At 40.6% G+C, this 20737-nt stretch overlaps 1 protein-coding gene across 1 annotated transcript; it reads right to left on the bottom strand.

Annotated features, from left to right (window-relative positions):
* Positions 1 to 2069: 2069 nt before the first annotated feature.
* Positions 2070 to 7760, bottom strand: ptmab (prothymosin alpha b). The gene is made up of 5 exons (XM_074650005.1): positions 6549 to 7760; positions 3386 to 3451; positions 3207 to 3291; positions 3033 to 3118; positions 2070 to 2870 (listed from the first exon to the last, which is right to left on the bottom strand). Exons 1-5 carry the CDS (start codon positions 6591 to 6593, stop codon positions 2826 to 2828), a joined length of 327 nt encoding a protein of 108 aa, XP_074506106.1. The 5' UTR covers positions 6594 to 7760; the 3' UTR covers positions 2070 to 2825.
* Between the last annotated feature and the right edge of the window lie 12977 nt (positions 7761 to 20737).

Here is a 20737-nt window from a genome sequence, read left to right as displayed (position 1 = left end):
ACAAAGTCACCTTTGCAGTTTTTATGTTTTTGTATTTTGTCTTTCAAAAACATGACAGAAGTCTGCACCTGCCTGCTTAAATAAAAAATGCTCAAATATAAAAAATAAATAATATATATATATATATATACATATATATAAAGAAAATAATCTCTCAAAGAAATCTAGATAAAAAAGCAGATTTCGGTTGTCAGCTGTTTCTGTATCACATGAAAACAAGCAGCAGATCATCACCTGTACAGTAACACATGTTGTGTGTGTGTGTGTGTGTGTGTGTGTGTGTGTGTGTGTGTGTGTGTGTGTGTGTGTGATGTTTTGAACATTCCTTTGTGTGGACTTCCTCTCTGGGTTTTGGGCCCTGCAGGCTGCAGCTGACATGACTGAACACAGATCAGATCCTCCTGCACTCGTTCAGGCTCCGTCATGTCGGTCTTGGACCTTCACCGTTCACACCTTCACCGTGCACACCTTCACCGTTCACACCTTCAACACTGCAGATCCACATCTAGTAACTCAGATCATTATAAGTTTCTTTTTGTTGTAACTCACAAAACTTTATTTTAAATTCTACAGCTCTCAGATCCTTTACTTCAAAATAATGTAGAAATAATCCACTACGAGTAAAAGTTTACCTCCTGCTCCTCCATCCTTTACTTTAGTGAAACTAACAGTACAACAGTGTAGAAAATACAAGTCCTTCATTATCCAGACAAAAAGCAATATCTCCAGCCAGATGGACATTCCTGTGAATACTAGCCTGCTGCTATCCTACTGCCACAACGAAACTACTCCGTTGCAAATAAAAATACCTATACAACAACGTTGTACAACAAGCACTAAATGCAGTACCTGTGAGGGTTTCTGGACAATATCTGTCATTGTTTTGTGTTGATAATTGATTTCCATTTTTTATATTTATTTATCTATTCCATTTTTTACATTTATCTTTTTTTTTAATTTTCCATTCTTATTTTTTATATGTATTTTTTATTTTCCATTTTATTTATATTTATTTATTTTTCCTTTCAATTTGTATTTCTTATATTTATTTATTCATCTGTCTATTTATTTTTTATATTTATTTATTTATGTATTTATATATTGTATTATACATAAGTAAGTATACTACTATACTATCTATACATATACATTACACATAAGTACCTGTGAGGGTTTCTGGACAATATCTGTCATATTTCTGTGTTGTTAATTGATTTCCATTTTTTACATTTATTTATTTATCCATCTATTTATTTATTTTTATCTATTCCATTTTTATTTTTTATTTTTTTATTTTCCATTCTTATTTTTATCTGTATTTCTTATTTTCGATTTTTTATATTTATTTATTTTTCTTTTTTATATTTATTAATCTATCTATTTATTTATCAATTCCATTTATTTTCTTTTTACATTTATTTATCTATTTTTTATTTTCCATTCTTATTTTTTATCTGTATTTCTGATTTTCCATTTTTTATATTTATTTATTTTTCCTTTCAATTTTAATTTTTTATATTTTTGTGTTAATTGATTTCCATTTTTTATATTTATTTATTTATCTATTTAGATATTTTTTATCTATTCCATTTTCATTTTTTTTTTTACATTTATCTATTTTTACTTTCCACTCTTATTTTTTATCTGTATTTGTATCTTATTTATTTTTCCTTTAAATTTTAATTATTTATATTTATTTATTTATCTGTTTGTCCACTCATGTTGATAAGAGTATTAAATACTTGACAAATCTCCCTTTAAGGTGCATTTGAACAATGACAAAATATGCAACTAAATATATTAATCAATTGACAGTCCTAAATTATAACAATGCATCATATGTTTTATATGTAAAGTAACCAGAAACTGTAGCTGTGAATGAAGCTAGCGCAGTAAAATATACAATATTTCCCTCTGAGACGAGGCGGAGTAGAAGTAGAAGCAGCAGAACATGGACCTCACAGAGTAAAAGCTGCAGCTAGGCGACTAAAAGCGAGTTCACCTCTACCTGAGAGTCTTCGGCGTGCGGCCGCCGAGCAGAGGGGGAAAAAACAAGCAGAGATACAAAGTACAACTCACAAAATAAAAGTCCGGTTTATTGTCAAACAACAAACTTCGCACATACATCAAAACAGGCCGTCATAAAACAAAAAGTCGCTGACAAAAACAAAATAAAAAGGAAAAAGAAAAGAGGCTCTTTTCTTTGGCCTTTCCCCTCCCATACAAACAAACTAGTTATGGTACAGCTAAAGTACATACATTAAATTTACTGGAATGCTCTGAGTTCAACGGCTTTAAGAGGTTGTCTTTCAGGTTTTCTTTACTGTTTTTACATGTTTTTGTTTTTTATTCTAGTATCTGTTGAGATATCGTAACATGGTCAACCAAGTAAAATCTTTCGTTAAAGAAGCACCGATTTGGTCTGACGAGATCGCTGCCGAGAGAGAAACTGACCTCCCCCCTCCTAACAATATGTACAAAAATATAAAATGTAAATAAAAATACAAACAAATTCTCCTTTCGTGTTGTTGTTGTTGAAGAGAAGCCGGATTTCTGCGTCGACGTGGTGGCGGGTTCCTCTACAAAATTAGTTTTACAGATTTGAGGGGAGATCGAGAGAGAGAGTGTGGACGTGGTAGATGTTTGTTGAACTCTACTTGCTAATGACCGTGTTGGATTTTTTTTTTTTTTCCATTATTATTATTATTATTTTTTCCTTTTAAATCAGTCCTCCAGCCCCCCCACCTGTGTGACATATCAAAACAGTCAGAGGTGAAGAATCAGGAAGTGGTTCAGCAGGATGGCGCGGGGGGGGGGGAAACGCATCAATCGTCTTCGTCGGTTTTCTGCTTCTTGGTGTCGACGTCGTCCTGAAAGAAGAAGAAGAAGAAGAAGAAGAAGAAGAAGAAGAAGAAGAAGAAGAAGAACAAGAAGAAGAAGAAGAAGAAGAAGAAGGTCAGTTAAGTGAACGGCGAGGGTCGTGACCCGATTCTTGGCGGTAAAAAAAACAGGTTTGGGTGCCGGCGCCTCACCTCGTCGTCGTCTTCGTCATCCTCAGCTGCCCGTTTTGTGCCGACCCCGATCTCGTCGTCGTCGTCCTCCTCCTCTTCCTCCTCACCTGCAGGACGAAGGAGTAGAAGAGTGAGACTTTTGTTTTTTTTGGGGAAATGATGCATAAAAATAAAATTAAAAAGTCTTCCAGCTACCTTCTACGTCATCTTCCTCGTCCTCCTCGTCCACCTCATCATCATCGTCATCATCTACCTCGGGCTCGCCGTTCTCCTCGTTCTCCTGGGGGGAAAGAAAACACGAGTGAGTTTTTGAGAAGTTTTTCCAAAGTGATGAAGAGTTTGAACGAACAGAGAGTTAGCGCGATGGAGGTTACCTTTCCGTTGGTGGCAGCATCCTTCCCGTTCTCCTTCTCCTCCGCCAGCTTGTCTTTCAGTTCTTGCTGGAAACAAACACAAATTTTAGAAAAAAGAAATTTAAAACTTAAAAAAAGAAATCTTCTCCACAGTGTGAGCTGATGTATTAAAGCGTCTCCAGGCGGCTGCTGCTGCTGCTACCTGCCCTTCTACCTAATGGCCTAGTTAGACGAGCCCCGGTGCTTTCTAGGAGCTCTCCCTGTCAGAATGAAGCCTTCCTGTTTAAACTCCATATTGGTCTCCGCAGATCCTCCTCCTCCTCCTCCTCCTCCTCCTCCTCCTCCTCCTCCTCCCCCCACTCCATCCCTCTCTAATGTGTTGTAATCTGATACTTTGATGTGATAATAATAATAATAATAATAATAATAATAATAATAATAATAAAGTAAATCAATAAATACTTGAAAAAAATATATATAGATAAATATAAAAAACTATACAATACTATTAAGCAAAAAATAAAAATGTAATATTCTACCATAAAGTCACCTTTGCTGTTTTTTAATGTTTTTTGTTCATTTTTTCTTTCAAAAACATGAACAATTTCTATAATGACACAAATACAGATATAAATACTTATTCCTTCCTTATACTTCCTGTTTAAACACCATATTGGTCTCTGCAGATCCTCCTCCTCCTCCTCCTCCTCCTCCCACTCCATCCCTCTCTAATGTGTTGTAATCTGATACTTTGATGTGATAATAATAATAATAATAATAAAGTAAATAAATAAATACTTGAAAAAAAAAATATATAGACAAATCTATAAAAAACATACAATATTATTAAGCAATTGTTTAATTGTATGATAAATAACAAAAATAAAAATAATTAAATTAATTAATTAAAAATGTAATATTCTACCATAAAGTCACCTTTGCTGTTTTTTGTTCATTTTCTTTAAAAAACATGAACAATTTCTATAATAAATGACATAAATACAGATATAAATACTTATTCCTTCCTTATACTTCCTGTTTAAACACCATATTGGTCTCTGCAGATCCTCCTCCTCCTCCTCCTCCATCCCTCTCTAATGTGTTGTAATCTGATACTTTGATGTGGCCCCCGGGGCACTCTGGGTATTGTAGTCCTCAGCGGTCTGCTGTCGCTGCCATATGTCACGAGACACGCCCGGGAGAGGCACTGCAAAACCCAGGATGCACCGCTTCATTTAAAATAACACAGGAGGAGGAGGAGGTGATGGAGGAAGAGGAGGAAGAGGAGGAGGTGCCGCTGCTGCTGCTGCTCGGTGCAACGGAGGACAATAGAAGACGACACATGGCAGGCGAGAAAAGCGGCCAGAAAAGAGAGAATAGTGGCCGACCGGTGTGGCCACCGCGCACACACCGGCAACAGAACACCTTCGGGGCTTTTTGGCGACCTACTTCCACCGGAAAACCGCCCGCCGAGCCTATTTATAGCGCTCGGTCTCCTCTTTTTGTCGACATCGTCCGTTCGCAGCCTGTTATCCATGCACGCTGCACACGCACATATTGATTAATTGCTTCACATAATAATCTGATTGCTTAAGATCCAGTAAGCTGTTTAGAGGAGCACCGGAGGCTCACCGACCGACCGACCGACTGACTGACTGCGCGTAAAAAGGCGCTTGTGCGTAAAAATGCTCCACAACTATAAATAGTGTGTGAACAGGCACCCCGGATTATCAGCGTTAATACCACCGGACCCGACGGTCCTCATCTCGACCTCCTCCACCTTCTCCATATGTTCATCTGTTATAATCACTCAGAATTATTCAGCTGCTCTTCTTATTATTATTAAAGGATCCGATTCTCCCCAAACTGCTGCTACTGTTACTGCTACTGCTGTTACTGCTACTGCTGTTACTGCTGCTGTTACTGAGACCCGACTCCCAATTAAAGTTTTACCCAATATGATCCAAAGTCCGACTGGACGGAAATAAACATTTAAAAAAAAAAAAAAAAAGCACAAAGATGATCAGATAGAAGGAGGGGAAAGTCCAAACGGTGCCGGACCACAGAGAGAGAGAGGGGAAAACCAGCCAGCAGCACCGGACACATCACACCTCCACAGCCCGCACACACACACACTCACACGCACACACGGAGAGAAGCGGGCTGCGTTACAGAAAAAAGAAAGAAAAACTTTTCCCCTGAGACAGAAACGCGCTCTGCGAGAACATGCTCGAAAAATAGTGAAGAAGAAGCGGAAGCCGCGTCTCTGTGTGTCTCCGGTACAGCAGAGAGCTGAACCGGAGCAGAGTCCGTTCAACCAGCAGCAGCAGACCTCCTGAGTGGGTAAACAAACCGGGTCAGCTCCGGTCGGTGCAGCCAGGCAACAAACTCTGTGAAAGCAGTGGAAGTGGAGAGCCCTTAAAGTTAACCTTTACGCACCGCCTGCTTCTCTCCGTCTGTCCTCCATTCAAACGGACCAACTTCACTTCAAAACCCCCCCACAAGCACCAGCTCCAGCAGCTCCTCTAGGACTCAACCAACCCGGATCCATCAGCTCAGAGCTGGAACCGACCTGATGGATATCAAGTCCTAAATTAATCTGCATTAAAGTAAAAAACCTGCGAGATGTGAAGAAGAAAAGAGGCGCGTCAGTTCAACAACCAGAAGAGCAGCTGAGAGAGAAGCAGAAAGAGAAGCGGAGAGGCTGCTGGTTGTTGTTCAGGCTGTTCAGTCCAGTGTGCGCGCCGGAGCGGCTCGTTGTTTGTTTCGCATCCGGACTTGGATGTGCGCGTTTTCTGCAGAAGTACAGAGAACCAGAACCGCTTCTATAAACAAAGAACCGCGCGCAGACTGCTGGAGACGCGTCTCCGTGATGCGGTTCCAGAGACCCCCCCAGCTAAAATATAGATATCTGGGACATTTTTCCATCAAAGTGTTTTTTTAGAGAGAAAAAGACGCCGGTCGGTGTTTTCCCTCTCTTTACCCCCCCACCACCACCCCATCACCACCACCGGCTCCCACTTCTCCCAGTCCAGAATGAGCGCCAAGCGACGACGAAAGGGTTAAAAAAAAAAAGAAAGAAAAAGAAACAGAATGTAGGTTGGAGGCTGGAGGAGCTTTGTGGTGCTGCTGGCTCAGTGAGGAGGTGTGAGGAGGTGTGAGGAGGAGGTGTGAGGAGGCTTACCTTCAGAGAGTCCGTTCCACTGCTCTTAACTTGTGTGTCTGCCATTGTGTTGTTTTAGTTCAATAAAAATAAAAAGGACGGCTGAAAATGAAAGGTTGAATAATAAAGTAAATCCCTCTCTCTCTTCTCCTGGTTTAGTGGATCAATCAGTGTTATATTGTGCCAGTGGCCGACGCTGCTGCCGGCCGAGCCTTTATTATAGGCTGCTGGGCGGAACCAGAGAGGAGGAGGAGGCCGCTGATTGGCTGAACGCTCCACAGAGGTGTTCTCTTCTCTACGCGTCGGAGTGGAACAATAGAGAGAGTTTATAAACCCGGAGGACACGCCTCTCTCTCTCCTGTCCAACTGTCCTCTCACCACACAAACATAAAACAATAAGTAAACCGGACTAAAACGGACTAAACGTGGACCGACTGATCCGTTCCACCGTGCGTAATTACGCACCAGAATCTACCCAACAGGCAGCGCTCCGGTTGGACGTGTAGAGAGTCACAGTTGTGATTGATTGATGGACATCTGGTCCAGTCAGGTTTCTCCCGCCCACCGGAGCGACACACAGGGAATAAGGCAATAAGTCTCCCGCGGGGGGGGGGGGGGGATTAGAGCTGTTTATAACGTTCCTGTCACCTCTAAAGTCGCCTTATGAACACCATCACTACCACAGTCTGAAGGTAGAACTGATCACAGTCTGAAGGTAGATCTGATGTCTCCTCACAGAGCCCCCCCCCCTCATCATCTCTGGATGTGCGCACTTGACGCTCTTGAGTTTTTTTTTTTTTTTTTTACATAACAGCCCATAAATTCGTGCGCCAAGGTCGATGCACGAATAAACGCACAGATAGATGTTGGTCTGTGTAAAGGTGGAGGTAAAGGTGGAGGAGACAGTGAGGTGTGTGCAGAGCTGCTGGTGGCCTCATTTCCTCCATCTCTCCATTGTTAGAGGAAGAGGAGGAGGAGGAGGAGGAGGGAGGGGAGAAAAAAGCCAGTGCGACATAACAGACATGCGATGAGACAAAAAAATAATAATTCTGTGCTCGTGAACTGACACGCATTCTTATGAAAACATATTTGTTTTTCCTTACCGAGTTTTGCACACATGGCTTTTACAAGCTGAACATGAGAAGGACAAAAGCTACGAGAGAGAAAAAGGCAAGCCGCCATTGCTCGCTGTCTGAGGATGGGGGGGATGGGAGCAGAGTGTGGTCCGGACCGGTATCAGGCAGCCCACATGCACATTCTGCTCTGGTGACGCACTCGGCTCCTGATTGGTCGGCTAAGTGGAATAAACGCGGCTTTGGCGCACGGCGCGCGCCGGTTGGCTGCAGCGCACGCCCGTCAGTTCAAACCTGAACTCCGTCGGTGCGCCGTAAACACCGGAGTCCGGATCCTGGATGTGGACTCTCTCTGTGTTTGTGTGTGAGGAGCATCAGTGTAGAGTTTCACTTCACTCTTTCACATGTTGCCTTTTTTAACCGCCATGATCTCTGAGATTCATCACTGTTGAGGAAAAGCCTTCTTGTTCCATCCAGTGATGAGATATGAAAGCAGGAATCTGAGCGGAGCAGGAAGTGATCCTCTGACAGAACCAAAACTCTGCCTCCCGACTGCATCCCTCGGACCACGTTTTGAGTGTGTGGTACATTCACACTGCAAAATTAAACGGGCTTATTTTAAAGGGACTATTTGTAACTTTCAGAAATGTGTTGTTAACAGCGACACCTGTGGCCGTTAAGTCAACGAAAGTCAGCGTCCTGTTGCTGGCGCTTGTGCTCGTTCTACATAGACATGAAGGAGCATCGCTCAACACAGTGAGGAGACACACGTCAGCTAAAAGCACAATATCACTCTATATTTCAGCTGCTTGGCAGTAATGTTAGCTGACCAGACCAAGGTCTCTCCATGAATCAATGCTGATCCTAGTGTTGGCTTTTCCTGCCTCAGCCTCCCGACCGCGGCCGGAGGGAACGGGGGAGACGCCGGAGTTTTGGTCGGAGACGATAACGTTTCTCTCTGCGGAGCCCCGTCACTTCACAAGACACGGGAAACCTCTGTTGGTCTGGAGGAGCTGCAGCAGTTATTTCTGTACAAACGTCCACTGAACATTCACTAGATATTCTCAGAGCTAAACTAACTCTTCTGCAGTGTGGAGTGAGCAGCATGCACGTGAGAGGTGGAGCAGACAGCGAGAACACGCGCGCTGTGTGAGTGAAGGCAAGCAGGCAGTGGAGAGACTCCGGCTACACTCGAGCGCGCATATGCGATATGCGAGCGCGTATTGGATCCCGACCCGGTAGATTTACACGTGTAAAAAGTTACAAACAGTCCCTTTAAATTATAGGAACGCAGATTAAAACTGCATGATTTCTACATGTAGTGGTGTACGTGTCCACAGGCTCCGTCCTTTCCACGCTTCCCATTCGTCGTCTATAAAGCAGCCGTGCGACGCATTGTGGCGATGCAATTCGAGAGATGGACCGTCACGTCGCCTGCTCCTCATTTGCATAAACTTGAGGTTCAGTTCTGCTTTATGCAAATCAGGGGCGCCTGACGCAACTCGCCGCCTCTGGAATCTAAAATAAAGACTCAGCAACTGCATGGATTATTTCTACATACATTTTTTTCAGAAACACATTTCGGTGAATTATTTTTTACATTTACATACAATTTTCTAATTGTGAATGTTGGCGCAATTTTTTTTTAAGAGTTTTTTAGTTTTTTTTAATTGAAATATTTGTTTCAAAGAGTCAGTTTGAGTGATGTCACTCTGCAAGACGGGTCGTCTTGTAGTAGCCTAGCTAGGCTACCCAGGTAGCAAATCATAGACATATATACTGTACATATGGTGCCTTCAAATGGAACTCGTGAACTCGTGTTTACGACATGGGAAGTCGTGTACAAGTGGTTAAGTCGTGAAGAACAGCGCTGCTAAGCAACGGCAATATTAACGTTACTGTCGGCGTCCAGAAGCCACAGAGGCTAATGATTTAGCAAGCTAGCTAGTGGGTAACATAATGCAGTAAATGCAAAGACATAATGACGGAGGGAAAGGATGAGGCCGTTGGGAATATCAACATTTTCCTCAGACAGATTATAAAATTACAAAGAAAAACAATATACGACTAAAAATTACAATATATTAACTTATTATGCACCAAAAAATGAACTTCCAAGGCCTCCGCCATTTCTCACAACGTCAACAAACACGTCACGAGTCGTGAACTCAGAACTTTCAGAAACTTTCCACTTGCGAGGTCGTGAATAGGACATGAAGGGGCGTTGATTTGGACCCAACTCGTAAACACGGTAAACACGGTAAACACCATTAGATGCCACATTGACTCCTAGATCGTACGTCAACGTGGGCGCCATATTGGACAGGGCGAGACTGGTCTGTAACCTTCTGGGATACAAGTGAACGGGGGAGCTGCCGTTTTTTCTGGATAAAAAGCACGATAACGTCGACATTCCTCAACCCATTTCAACGAGTCGTTATTATATTTGAACGGTTATGATCTACGAGGAGTAACGTTAAGCAAATGTATGTTTATATTTATACTGTCCCACAACAGCTGACTTCATTCATCTAGAAAACTAAAATGACGCGTCTGATTCTGATCCTGCGTTTGTGAAACAAACCCGTCTTAACAAACCCGCAGCTTCTCACAACCTCAACCTATAAGTTCCTGCAGTGGAAGTAAAATCTGAATCCGGAATCAGTCCGAGGAAACCGACACAACTCTATCGCCGTCCGCCGAGGCTGGATTACCAGCTGGGCAGATCAGTCAGCTGCCCCGGGGGCCCCCGGACCCCGAGGGGCCCCCCCTAAAGCCCCAAGTTCACTGTGTGTCAATTGGTTGGACATAATTTGATTAACTGCAGATTTGTTTAGGAATTTGCACCACTGAAGAACAATAAGAACTAAGACAGGTCCTGGATCACTACTTGATCTCGTGGCTCTGTCCCGTAGAGGGGCTCTGTGTCAAATCATGGCTTTAAGACCGGAGTTATTTTAGGTAAAATTGGGGCCAAACAACAAAATGTTTTGCTCCGGGAGGCCCCTTAACAGGTTAATCTGGTCACGCTGGGCGGCGTCTGGTCCCTGCAGTGCCACAACACAGCCGGCATAGAGAGGCAAAGTCCCGCCCCTTCTGGTGGACCACCATGGGACCTTATTTCGGAAAAAAATATTTTTTATTAAATAAAAAAAATTCTGAAAAATTCTTCGGAGACAAATATATTTTTGATCCCGTTTGAATTGCTCCATGAGTCCATGAGATATGATGTTTGTCAGTTTAAATATAATTTTTTAAGTCAAAATTATAGAACAGAAATAATTTAGTTTTACTTTTGTACGGCTCCTCGTAGGAAAACGTTTTACCGGTGTCCGGTAACAAAACTATTGACTTTCACTTCTTATCAATATACGTTCTTTGCTATCGGTAAAGAATATATTTAAATATGAGCTGCCGAACTCGTTCTCGGCCTAGGAAGGAGGTTATGTTTTCACCGGCGTTTGTTTGTTTGTTTGTTTGTTTGTTTATCTGTTAGCAGGATTACTCCAAAAGTCTGTGATGGATTTGAATGAAATATTTTGGAGGGGTGAGGTTTGGCACAATGAACAATCCATTCGATTTTGGTGGCGATCCGGATCATGATCCGGATTCAGGAATATCTTTAAGGATTCCGATCAGCCTGAGCATTAAGACCACAGGGTGTAACACATGCGCAGTGTGACTGACGACGCGCTGATGACGCGTGACCCCGCCTCCTTCCTTCTTCTGAGAGGAGAGAGATGCGTGTGTAGATATGCGGCGAGACATCGACGTGCGGCGGGAGCTGCTGTCCGTACGTGGTGAGAAAGAACAAAGCGGTAGATGACGGGATGAGAGACAACGTAGTGTAACGTTATACAGACATAACAAGGCTGCTGAATGAGAGAGGCGTCCGCCGATACATTACACGGAAACACACCGTGTTAATAATAACAAGCAGACCACCTCGCGGTACCGCCAGCTGTGAGCTGGGAGCTGTTTTTAAAGTCAGGCACCTTGGCGGAGGTCTGCGCTCTCCAAGGGCCAATCTAGTTTGTCTATGGCGTCTACATTTCAGGGTGTAGAGAAAATCATGAAATCTTCTATTTTTTAAAATATGTTTTACATGAAAATGAATATGAATGCCTTCAAAATATTATAGAAATTTTAAAAAGCACAATGTATAAAATATGTTATTGTAATGTTGCAATAAGAACAGTTAGTGTTGAAAACCATAAAAAATAAACATGTTACAGATTAAAATCTTAACCACTAGATGTAATTCTGTGTACTTCTTTATATGTATTTATACTCTGATGGTTAAAATTAAATTCATAGAGGTTTTAATTTGGGAGAATAGTTGCAGAAACACCCAAATAAATATGTTTTATATAACTTTGTGTGTTTTTTCTGGCTCCTGTAAAGCTCTGTGAATTGCTGTCTGTTGAACTTTGCTTTAAATCAAAGATTAATAACGATGATCCATCACGTGAATTAATACATCTGAAAGCTACAACTCATTTTGCATTTTGCTCTATACCTCAGAAACGCAGGCAGACGCTTCTGAATATTAAACCACCACCAATGAAAGTGTGTTTAAACTGGAGTTTAAATATCTGGAGCCTCAGCTGACACTAATCCAGGTTCAGAGTTAATCCAGACGTTGGTGCAAACTCACCCCGGAGGGGATCAATTTGGTCTACAACGACTAGACGTTGCTCAAACAAGAGGAGAGACACTTTAAGTCTGTCCCACTGCCTGACGTCCAGCTTCTGTCTTCATACCTGAGAGCTGAGGGGGAAACCAGAGAGACAGAAACACATGAGAGAGAGAGAGAAGCAGCAGATGAAGTGAGGGGCTGTGTTACTCCAACATGTTTGAACCCGCTGCAGCGACGCAGTGAAGCGGACGCCTCCAGCAGACACAATAAACAACACAAGTTCACTTATAGTTAAATATAAAGACTGTAATAATGTTGAGTTCTAGACAAAACATGCAGGAAGGTTGTAGTTGACAGCAGAGGGACTGCAGGATTTATTAACTAAGGTTGCTTAAATGTCCTGTAACGTTACATTACAGAAATTTTAAGACGGCCACGAGACCTAAATATCTGACTTAGACCCCACACTTGCATACATACTGTATGTCATGAACGTATAAATGTAAAAATATCATAGCATATATATTAAGGCTGTCAATCTATTAAAATATTTAATCGGGATTAATCGCACATTTTTTATCTGTTCAAAATGAACCTTAAAGGGAGATTTGTTAAGTATTTAATCCTCTTATCAACATGGGAGTGGACAAATATGCTGCTTTATGCAAATACATGTATATATTTATTATTGTAAATCAATTAACAACACAAAACAATGACTGGTATTGTCCAGAAACCCTCACAGGTACTTATGTGTAATGTATATACATATATATGTACTTATTTATCTATAATACAATATATAAATACATAAATAAATATAAAAAAAGGAAAATTGAAAGGAAAAATAAATAAATAAATATAAAAAATACATGTAAAACACAATGAAAAATAAAAAAAGATAAATAAATGGAAAAAAAATGGAATAGATAAAAAATAAATAAATAGATAGATAAATAAATAAATAAATATAAAAAATGGAAATCAATGAACAACACAGATCAATGACAGATATTGTCCAGAAACCCTCACAGGTACTGCATTTAGCATAAAACAATATGCTCCAATCATAACATGTCAAACTGCAGCCCAACAGGCAACAACAGCTGTCAGTGTGTCAGTGTGCTGACTTGACTATGACTTGCCCCAAACTGCATGTGATTATCATAAAGTGGGCATGTCTGTAAAGAGGAGACTCGTGGGTACCCATAGAACCCATTTACATTCACTGATCTGGAGGTCAGAGGTCAAGGGACCCCTTTGAAAATTGACATGACAGTTTTTCCTCGCCAAAATTTAGCATGAAGTTTGGAGCGTTATTTAACCTCCTTCATGACCAGCTAGTATGACATGGTTGGTACCGATGGATTCATCAGGTTTTATAGTTTCAGATGATACCAGTATCTTCACTCTAGCTTTAAAACTTGTCACATTTATACCTTTCCTTTTAGATAAAGTACGGTATTATTAATATCATCTTCTACTGTAAATTGTATATTTATTTATTTTTATACATTTTGCTTATTTTGAATGAATTAAATTTTACTTAGATTTTTAATATCTCTTTATTTCATTTTTTATTTCTATTTTTTATTTTTATCTCTTTATTTATTTTTATTATTATTATTGCTTTTATTATTGTTATTATTATCATTACTTTTTCTTTTTATTTATTTATTTATTCTGCTGATTTTGAATGAATTAATTTTTACTTTTACTTTACTTTAATATCAGCATTGTTATCTCTTTATTTCATTTTTTATTTAATGTTTTAATTTGTATCTCTTTATGTATTATTATTATTATTATTATTATTGCTATTATTGCTTTTTATTTTTATTTACAGTATCTATTTTGCTTATTTTAAATTAATTGATTTTTACTTTGATTTTTAATATCAGCCTTGTTATCTCTTTATTTCATTTTATTAATTTTATCTCTTTATTTATTCTTATTATTCTTATTATTGCTATTATTACTTTTTATTTTTATTTATATATTTATTTTGCGTATTTTGAATTAATTAATTTTTACTTTGATTTTTAATATTAGCATTCCTATCTCTTTATTTAATATTTTTATTTATATTTGTATCTCTTTATTTATTTATTATTATTATTATTATTATTATTATTTATTTTTTATTTGTACTTCATATTTATTATTATTATCTCTGTATCTCTCCATGTATAGAGATATTTACCTGTCCGGCATTCAAATTTAAAAACTGAAACATTTTACTGCGACCCTCACACCGTTACAGAGATGTTACTGTTCACTTTTTAAAAAATATTTCTTGGCGCATTTCACCTGCAGCAAAGGTCTCCAGCTGGGAATTGAACCGGGAACCACCATGATCCCAGTAAACTGTACGATTCTTAACCACTAGGCCACAAAACCGTGTATTTATGGAGCTGAGAACACTGTCGCGTTGCAACAGGAAAGAGACAAACACAAACTGTTGACACAAAAGCTGGAAGAACACTGTTGTCTAAAATATCGTTGTAGATTTCTCTTCATCGCAACTATACGGAGCCCAAAACTGCTGCAGAAACAGCGTCCGCATACTTTCGTCTGTGTGGTGCACGAAGAGGAGGAGACAGACAGACTTTGGACATTTGATTTAACTGTTTAACTGAGTCTGTAGTTCATTCACAATAAGTCAAAATAAAGTATTTCTTCACTCATGTTTGTGACCATTAGTCACCCCTTAGGGGGCGGGGGCGCCAGGCTTTGACTGAGGTTGTTAAAATTAGATTTGCTCATGTATAACTAACAACACACTTACTAGAACATTTCTAGAAAAGTCTGTGTATAAAACTATTTAAAAAATATAAATATTTTTCCAATTTAGTAGCAAAATCTAACGAAATATTCCGCTTCAATCCACATTTGTTGGCGTTTAGCCTTTCAAAAACAACATCAAAAACCTATGACCTGTCCCGCTTGACTCACACAAACGGAGGCAAACTCCTGTATTAACGAGGCGGTCTCTAACAGCACCGTAAATTATATTTATTTTACCACAATTAAAAAATTAAAAAAGATCTATTTCCGCTCTAATGCTGTTATAGTAAATTAATTAAGTCGTTACAAACTGATCATATTATGTATTCGTAAAGACGTCATCACTTTATTTATGTTGAGGAAACTGTTCTATTCATTAAAGAAAGATGATTTGATTCAAATAAAAGAAGCTTTTCTTAGATACAGGTAAGGGGACTTAATGCACCATTAACGTTAAAACGTAATAACAGCGATATGGAGCGCACGGCACCTGTGGAAGTGTGTGGTAACCTGTGTTATCTGGCACAAGAGGAAGTGCAGAGAGCTCGACTGACTGTGACTTCCTCCGGTGTCTCAACATCACGATGAAGTGAGCCGGTTTCCTGTTCAACGCCGCGACGGATCTGAAACTCTCCCGTCTCTCAGCGTTTGTACCGCAGAGCACGCTGAGGCTCATGGGTACTGTAGTATTTGGACTGGAGCCTTTTAAATGAGATGGGAAATCATGTTATTGTTTCTCGGTCTGTCAGTCGATTAAAATAGTTAACCGTGATTAATTGCACATTTTTTATCTGTTCTAAATGAACCTTAAAGGGAGATTAGTCAAGTATTTAATCCTCTTATCAACATGGGAGTGGACAAATATGCTGCTTTATGTAAATGTATGTTTATATTTATTATTGGAAATCAATGAACAACACAAAACAATGACAGATATTGTCCAGAAACCCTCACAGGTACTGCATTTAGTGTAATGTATATGTAGTATATGTACCTACTTATGTATAATACAAAACATAAATAGATAAATAATAAATATAAAAAAATAAGTAAATACATAAATAAATAAATATAAAAAAATAAGTAAATAGATAAATAAATAAATAGAAAAAATACAAATTGAAAGGAAAAATTAATAAATAAATAAATAAATAGAACAAATTGAAAATCAGAAATACATATAAAAAATAAAATAATGGAAAATAAAAAATAGATAAATAAATGTAAAAAAAAATTAAAATGGAAAAGAAAAAATGGAATAGATAAAAGAAATAAAAGAAATATAGATAGATAAATCAATATAAAAAATGGAAATTAATTAACAACACAAAACAATGACAGATATTATCCAGAAAAGGGGAGACTCGTGGGTACCCATAGAACCCATTTACATTCACTGATATGGAGGTCAGAGGTCAAGGGACCCCTTTGAAAATGGACATTACAGTTTGTCCTCTCCAAAATGTAGTGTAAGTTAGGAGCGTTATTTAACCTCCTTCACTACCAGCAAGTCTGACATGGTTGGTAGCAATGGATTCATCAGGCTTTATAGTTTACTATGATACCAGTATCTTCACTCTAGCCTTAAAACTGAGCCGCTACGACCTATCGCAAGTTGCATTAAAGAAATTAGTGGCGAACAAACACATCATAACTCTCAAACCAAAAAACTCCAAAATGTTTTGATGTGCCGGTCGCTGTTTCGAGGATTTGTATGCCGGTCTGTGGCGGCACCAGCAAGGACGAGACAAAGACAATCCATAACAATATCAGCGCCACCGCTTCCATTGTTGTCCGTCCCACAACACATGCTCACTCCCAACTCGTCAAATAGCGCCGCTTGGGCAGTGCCCCTCGGCATCGGAGACCGACGCACCGGGTACCCCTCTAGTGTTGCAGGACTTTCACTTACACGTATTTCTACATTGTGGTATTAGTACTTTTATGTGAAGTAAAAGATCAGAGTACTTCTTCGCCTCCTTAGCGACAAGCTAGTATGACATGGTTGGTACCAATGGATTCTTAGGTTTTCTAGTTTCATATGATACCAGTATCTTCACTTGTACTTCGCATGTACATCGATGTGCATTTTAATGCGTATTTTGGTCTTTTACAGGCGACCGACGAGGTGGAATCGCCGCGCGTCCCCGCTGCAAAACCTGCCCTGCACGCCAGACTCACACCACTGTAATACATCGTCAATTAATTAATCAATCAATCAATAAATACCCCTGTTAAAATACCAGAGTGCTTATTTAACCCTGTTACCAATAAGTGAGTTCAATAAACCATTAGTGCATAGTGATTATAGTTACAGTTACTGTTATTAATATCCAGTAACGTCGTTACACAGAGTCAGAAACAGGTTGAGATAAAGAAAAGGAAAAAAAAAGTGGCCATAAATCGAGAACTGTGACTCCGGGAGGAAACCGGGAGACGGCGATGGACAAACGGGAGTCTCCCGGGAAAATCTGGAGCGTCGGCAGGTATGACTGAAGTACACCGTGACATCACTGCAGCAAGGTGAGGAGGTAAACCACCGGAGGCCACGGGGCTCTTTAAGGACAGAGAGGTGTCATGTGGAGACCGACTCATGATTTAAGGGCTGAACGAGTCAAACTGACGGACGCATCACCGACATCAGTGCTGGAGCTCCGTAACGCCGTCGTGCCTGATGGGATGAAACCAGAGTCACATGTTCAGCTGTCAACAGTAACTTCTAAATCTGATCTGAAGCTGACAATGATATAAAGGTTGTTTTTACAGCCAATGAAAGTCTTCCTCTGTCTCCCTCTTCGTCTTCCTCCACCAGGTCACATGACTGCCATCCTTCTCGCTCGCCCACAGCTTGATTTCACTGTCGATTCACCATCACCTCTCTCTCTCTCTCTCTGCCCCTCCCTCCTATGTTCTCACTTCCTAGCTTTGAATTAATGCTCTCTCTCTCTCTCTCTCTCTCTCGCTTTCTGTCTTTATCGATTAGCCCAGCAAGGACATTACGCCTGATGTATGACATTACATGGAGGACAGAGAGAGAGAGAGAGAGAGAGATTATCACCTCGAGGTGTCTTTGTATGAGGTCCCTTTTGTGCCAAAGACATCGTGGTGCTTTGTACAAACCAGGGTTTCTTCCTCCAAAACCTCTTCACTGTCATTTGATGTGATTCTATTAACACTCCGTCATGCCAGCATTTAAAATCAAAATCACTTAATCTCAATGGACTCGCCACAATCAGTGGATTCACTCGCACAGTCGAAGTAAAAATGCACAAATGTTTTGCATCGCATTCAACTTTGGTGACCAATATTATATTAATTATACTGACCAATAATAATCTTTATGGAAGTGACATACTAAATTAGTACTACCCCCTTTCAAGTCCTACTGAAATCACATTTAGTCATCCCTTCTTGAGTGTCTTTCAGCGTATTATTAAAGGGACTGTTTGTAACTTCTTCCAGGTATAAATCATTGCTGGTCGGTGTCTCATGGTCTCGCGTGTGTCTACGCTGTTCAGACTCAGACTCCAACACAAACTCCAGTGAAGCACCAAAACCTCTTGGTTGTATCTAGTGAAGCTGTTAAACAGTGTTGGCCGCGGTCGGAGGACGCGGGGGAGACCGTAGCTTTGGTCTCCAGGACCGGAGTCTCTGCTCCTCTGCTCCTCTGCTCCTCTGCCTGCCTTCACTCACACACCGCGCTCCTTCTCTCTCTCTCTCTCTCCACCTCTCACGTGCATGCTGCTCACTCCACACTGCAGAAGAGTTAGTTTAGCTCTGAGAATATCTAGTGAATGTTCAGTGGACGTTTGTGCAGAAATAACTGCTGCAGCTCCTCCAGACCAACAGAGGTTTCCCGTGTCTTGTGAAGTGACGGGGCTCCGCAGAGAGAAACGTTATCGTCTCCGACCAAAACTCCGGCGTCTCCCCCGTTCCCTCCGGCCGCGGTCGGGAGGCTGAGGCGGGAAAAGCCAACACTAGGATCAGCATTGATTCATGGAGAGACCTTGGTCTGGTCAGTTAACATTACTGCCAAGCAGCTGAAATATAGAGTGATGTTGTGCTTTTAGCTGACGTGTGTCTCCTCACTGTGTTGAGCGATGCTCATTCATGTCTATGTAGAGCGAGCACAAGCGCCAGCAACAGGACGCTGACTTTAGTTGACTTATTCTTACACAGAGTCCCTTTAATAGTTTTTATTATTATTAAAATGAAGAGGAAGTATCAGTAATGCTGATTCTTGTATAAGTCGGCTGGAGGGCGAGTCCCTGTCTGTGTTTGATTGAGCGCCGAGGTTACACCGTAGAGAACGAGAGAGTGCCGGTGGTTATTTCTAAGGTTAGAATAAGCTTTAATGTAAGGGTTAGGGCTAGGGTTAGGTATTTACTTATTATTCTTAGCGGTAGGGTTAGGGAATACATCATGTGAATGGTTAATGAGGGTCCAGGTTGTTGGCAGTAGACCAGCCACCATATCTGCTGTAGCACCTCACTAGTAAACCTACACATATAACGCTGTGATGGATGTTAAGGATTTCCCTCTTTAGTGTGCAGGAGATCCTGTAGAAGTCTTTACATGTTGACAGTATACTGTAGGTGTAATATATTGTGATAATGTTTACATCTCATCATGAGTTCAGTACTCCGTGGTACTTACAGCATGCTGAATATGATCCAGGAACAGCAGCAGGTAAACAACACACCTGACTGTGGCTCCAGGAGGACTTCCTCTCAGAGTTATAGACGAGTTCTGGAGGACGGACACATATCGATAAACAGTTTGAGTGTTAACAGAGAAGTCCTGTTATCATGGTTATACATGTAATGTAAGTCTCAGGCACACACACACACACACACACACACACACACACACACACACACACACACACACACACACACACACACACACACACACACACTCACACACACACACACACACTCAGGCAGTGTTTTTAAAGGCGTCTCTGCAGCTTTTACGAGCCCGGAGCCCGAGGCTCCACATTTACTGCTGGAATTCAGTTTGAAAGAACAAGCTGAGACAGTGAGGGGCTCAAATCTACTGATCCTCCTCCAGACCTCCTCCAGACCTCCAGACCTCCTCTTCTCCTCCAGACCTCCTCCAGACCTCCTCCAGACCTCCTCTTCTCCTCCTCCAGACCTCTTCTCCTCCTCCAGACCTCCTCTTCTCCTCCAGACCTCCTCTTCTCCTCCTCTTCTCCTCCACTAATCTGTTCATAAGTCAGTTTCCTTTCCTGGACAACACTCAGCTGTCTGCAGTACCAGCTGACACCATGGAGTCCCTGTGTGGAACCACTCAACAGGTCTGTCAGCAAATACTACAAATACTACGAATACTACTGCTACAACAAATACTGGGTGGGAGGGGGGTCCAGGGGTCTTTAGGGGGAGATAGCAGGTCAACAGTAGATGTCACATAGAAGTGGTGAACATCATCTGAAAGCTGGAACCTGGAGATTAATTTGAGATGCAGCTCAGCACTGTGGGTCTAGATGTTCTAGTCATTAATCAGCAAAAAAAATCAATTGATAAATTAATTAATCAATTGTGAAAGTGTATAAGAGCGTAGAACATGATAATAGAAGTTTGTGATGGCCATTCCCGTGATGGTATGGATGGTATGTCTAAATTTAACCATTTTTTACCACTGGAGAATTGATAAAAATGATCAATAATCCCTCCAAAATACCGCAT

Source organism: Sebastes fasciatus, chromosome 11, assembly GCF_043250625.1.
Source record: "Sebastes fasciatus isolate fSebFas1 chromosome 11, fSebFas1.pri, whole genome shotgun sequence".
In the NCBI taxonomy this organism is placed as follows: domain Eukaryota; kingdom Metazoa; phylum Chordata; class Actinopteri; order Perciformes; family Sebastidae; genus Sebastes; species Sebastes fasciatus.
Note: the sequence above shows the minus strand (reverse complement) of the source record. Positions and strands in the feature narration are given on the sequence as shown.

What these genes read in the sequence shown, in the direction of transcription:
- ptmab (XM_074650005.1), bottom strand. Translation starts at nt 6,593, where the DNA reads ATGGCAGACACACAAGTTAAGAGCAGTGGAACGGACTCTCTGAAG. An exon ending in ATGCTGCCACCAACGGAAAG is followed by an intron (nt 3,292 to 3,385) that starts GTAACCTCCATC and finishes CTTTCCCCCCAG; the next exon opens with GAGAACGAGGAGAACGGCGA. An exon ending in ATGACGAAGACGACGACGAG is followed by an intron (nt 2,871 to 3,032) that starts GTGAGGCGCCGG and finishes TTCTTCTTTCAG; the next exon opens with GACGACGTCGACACCAAGAA.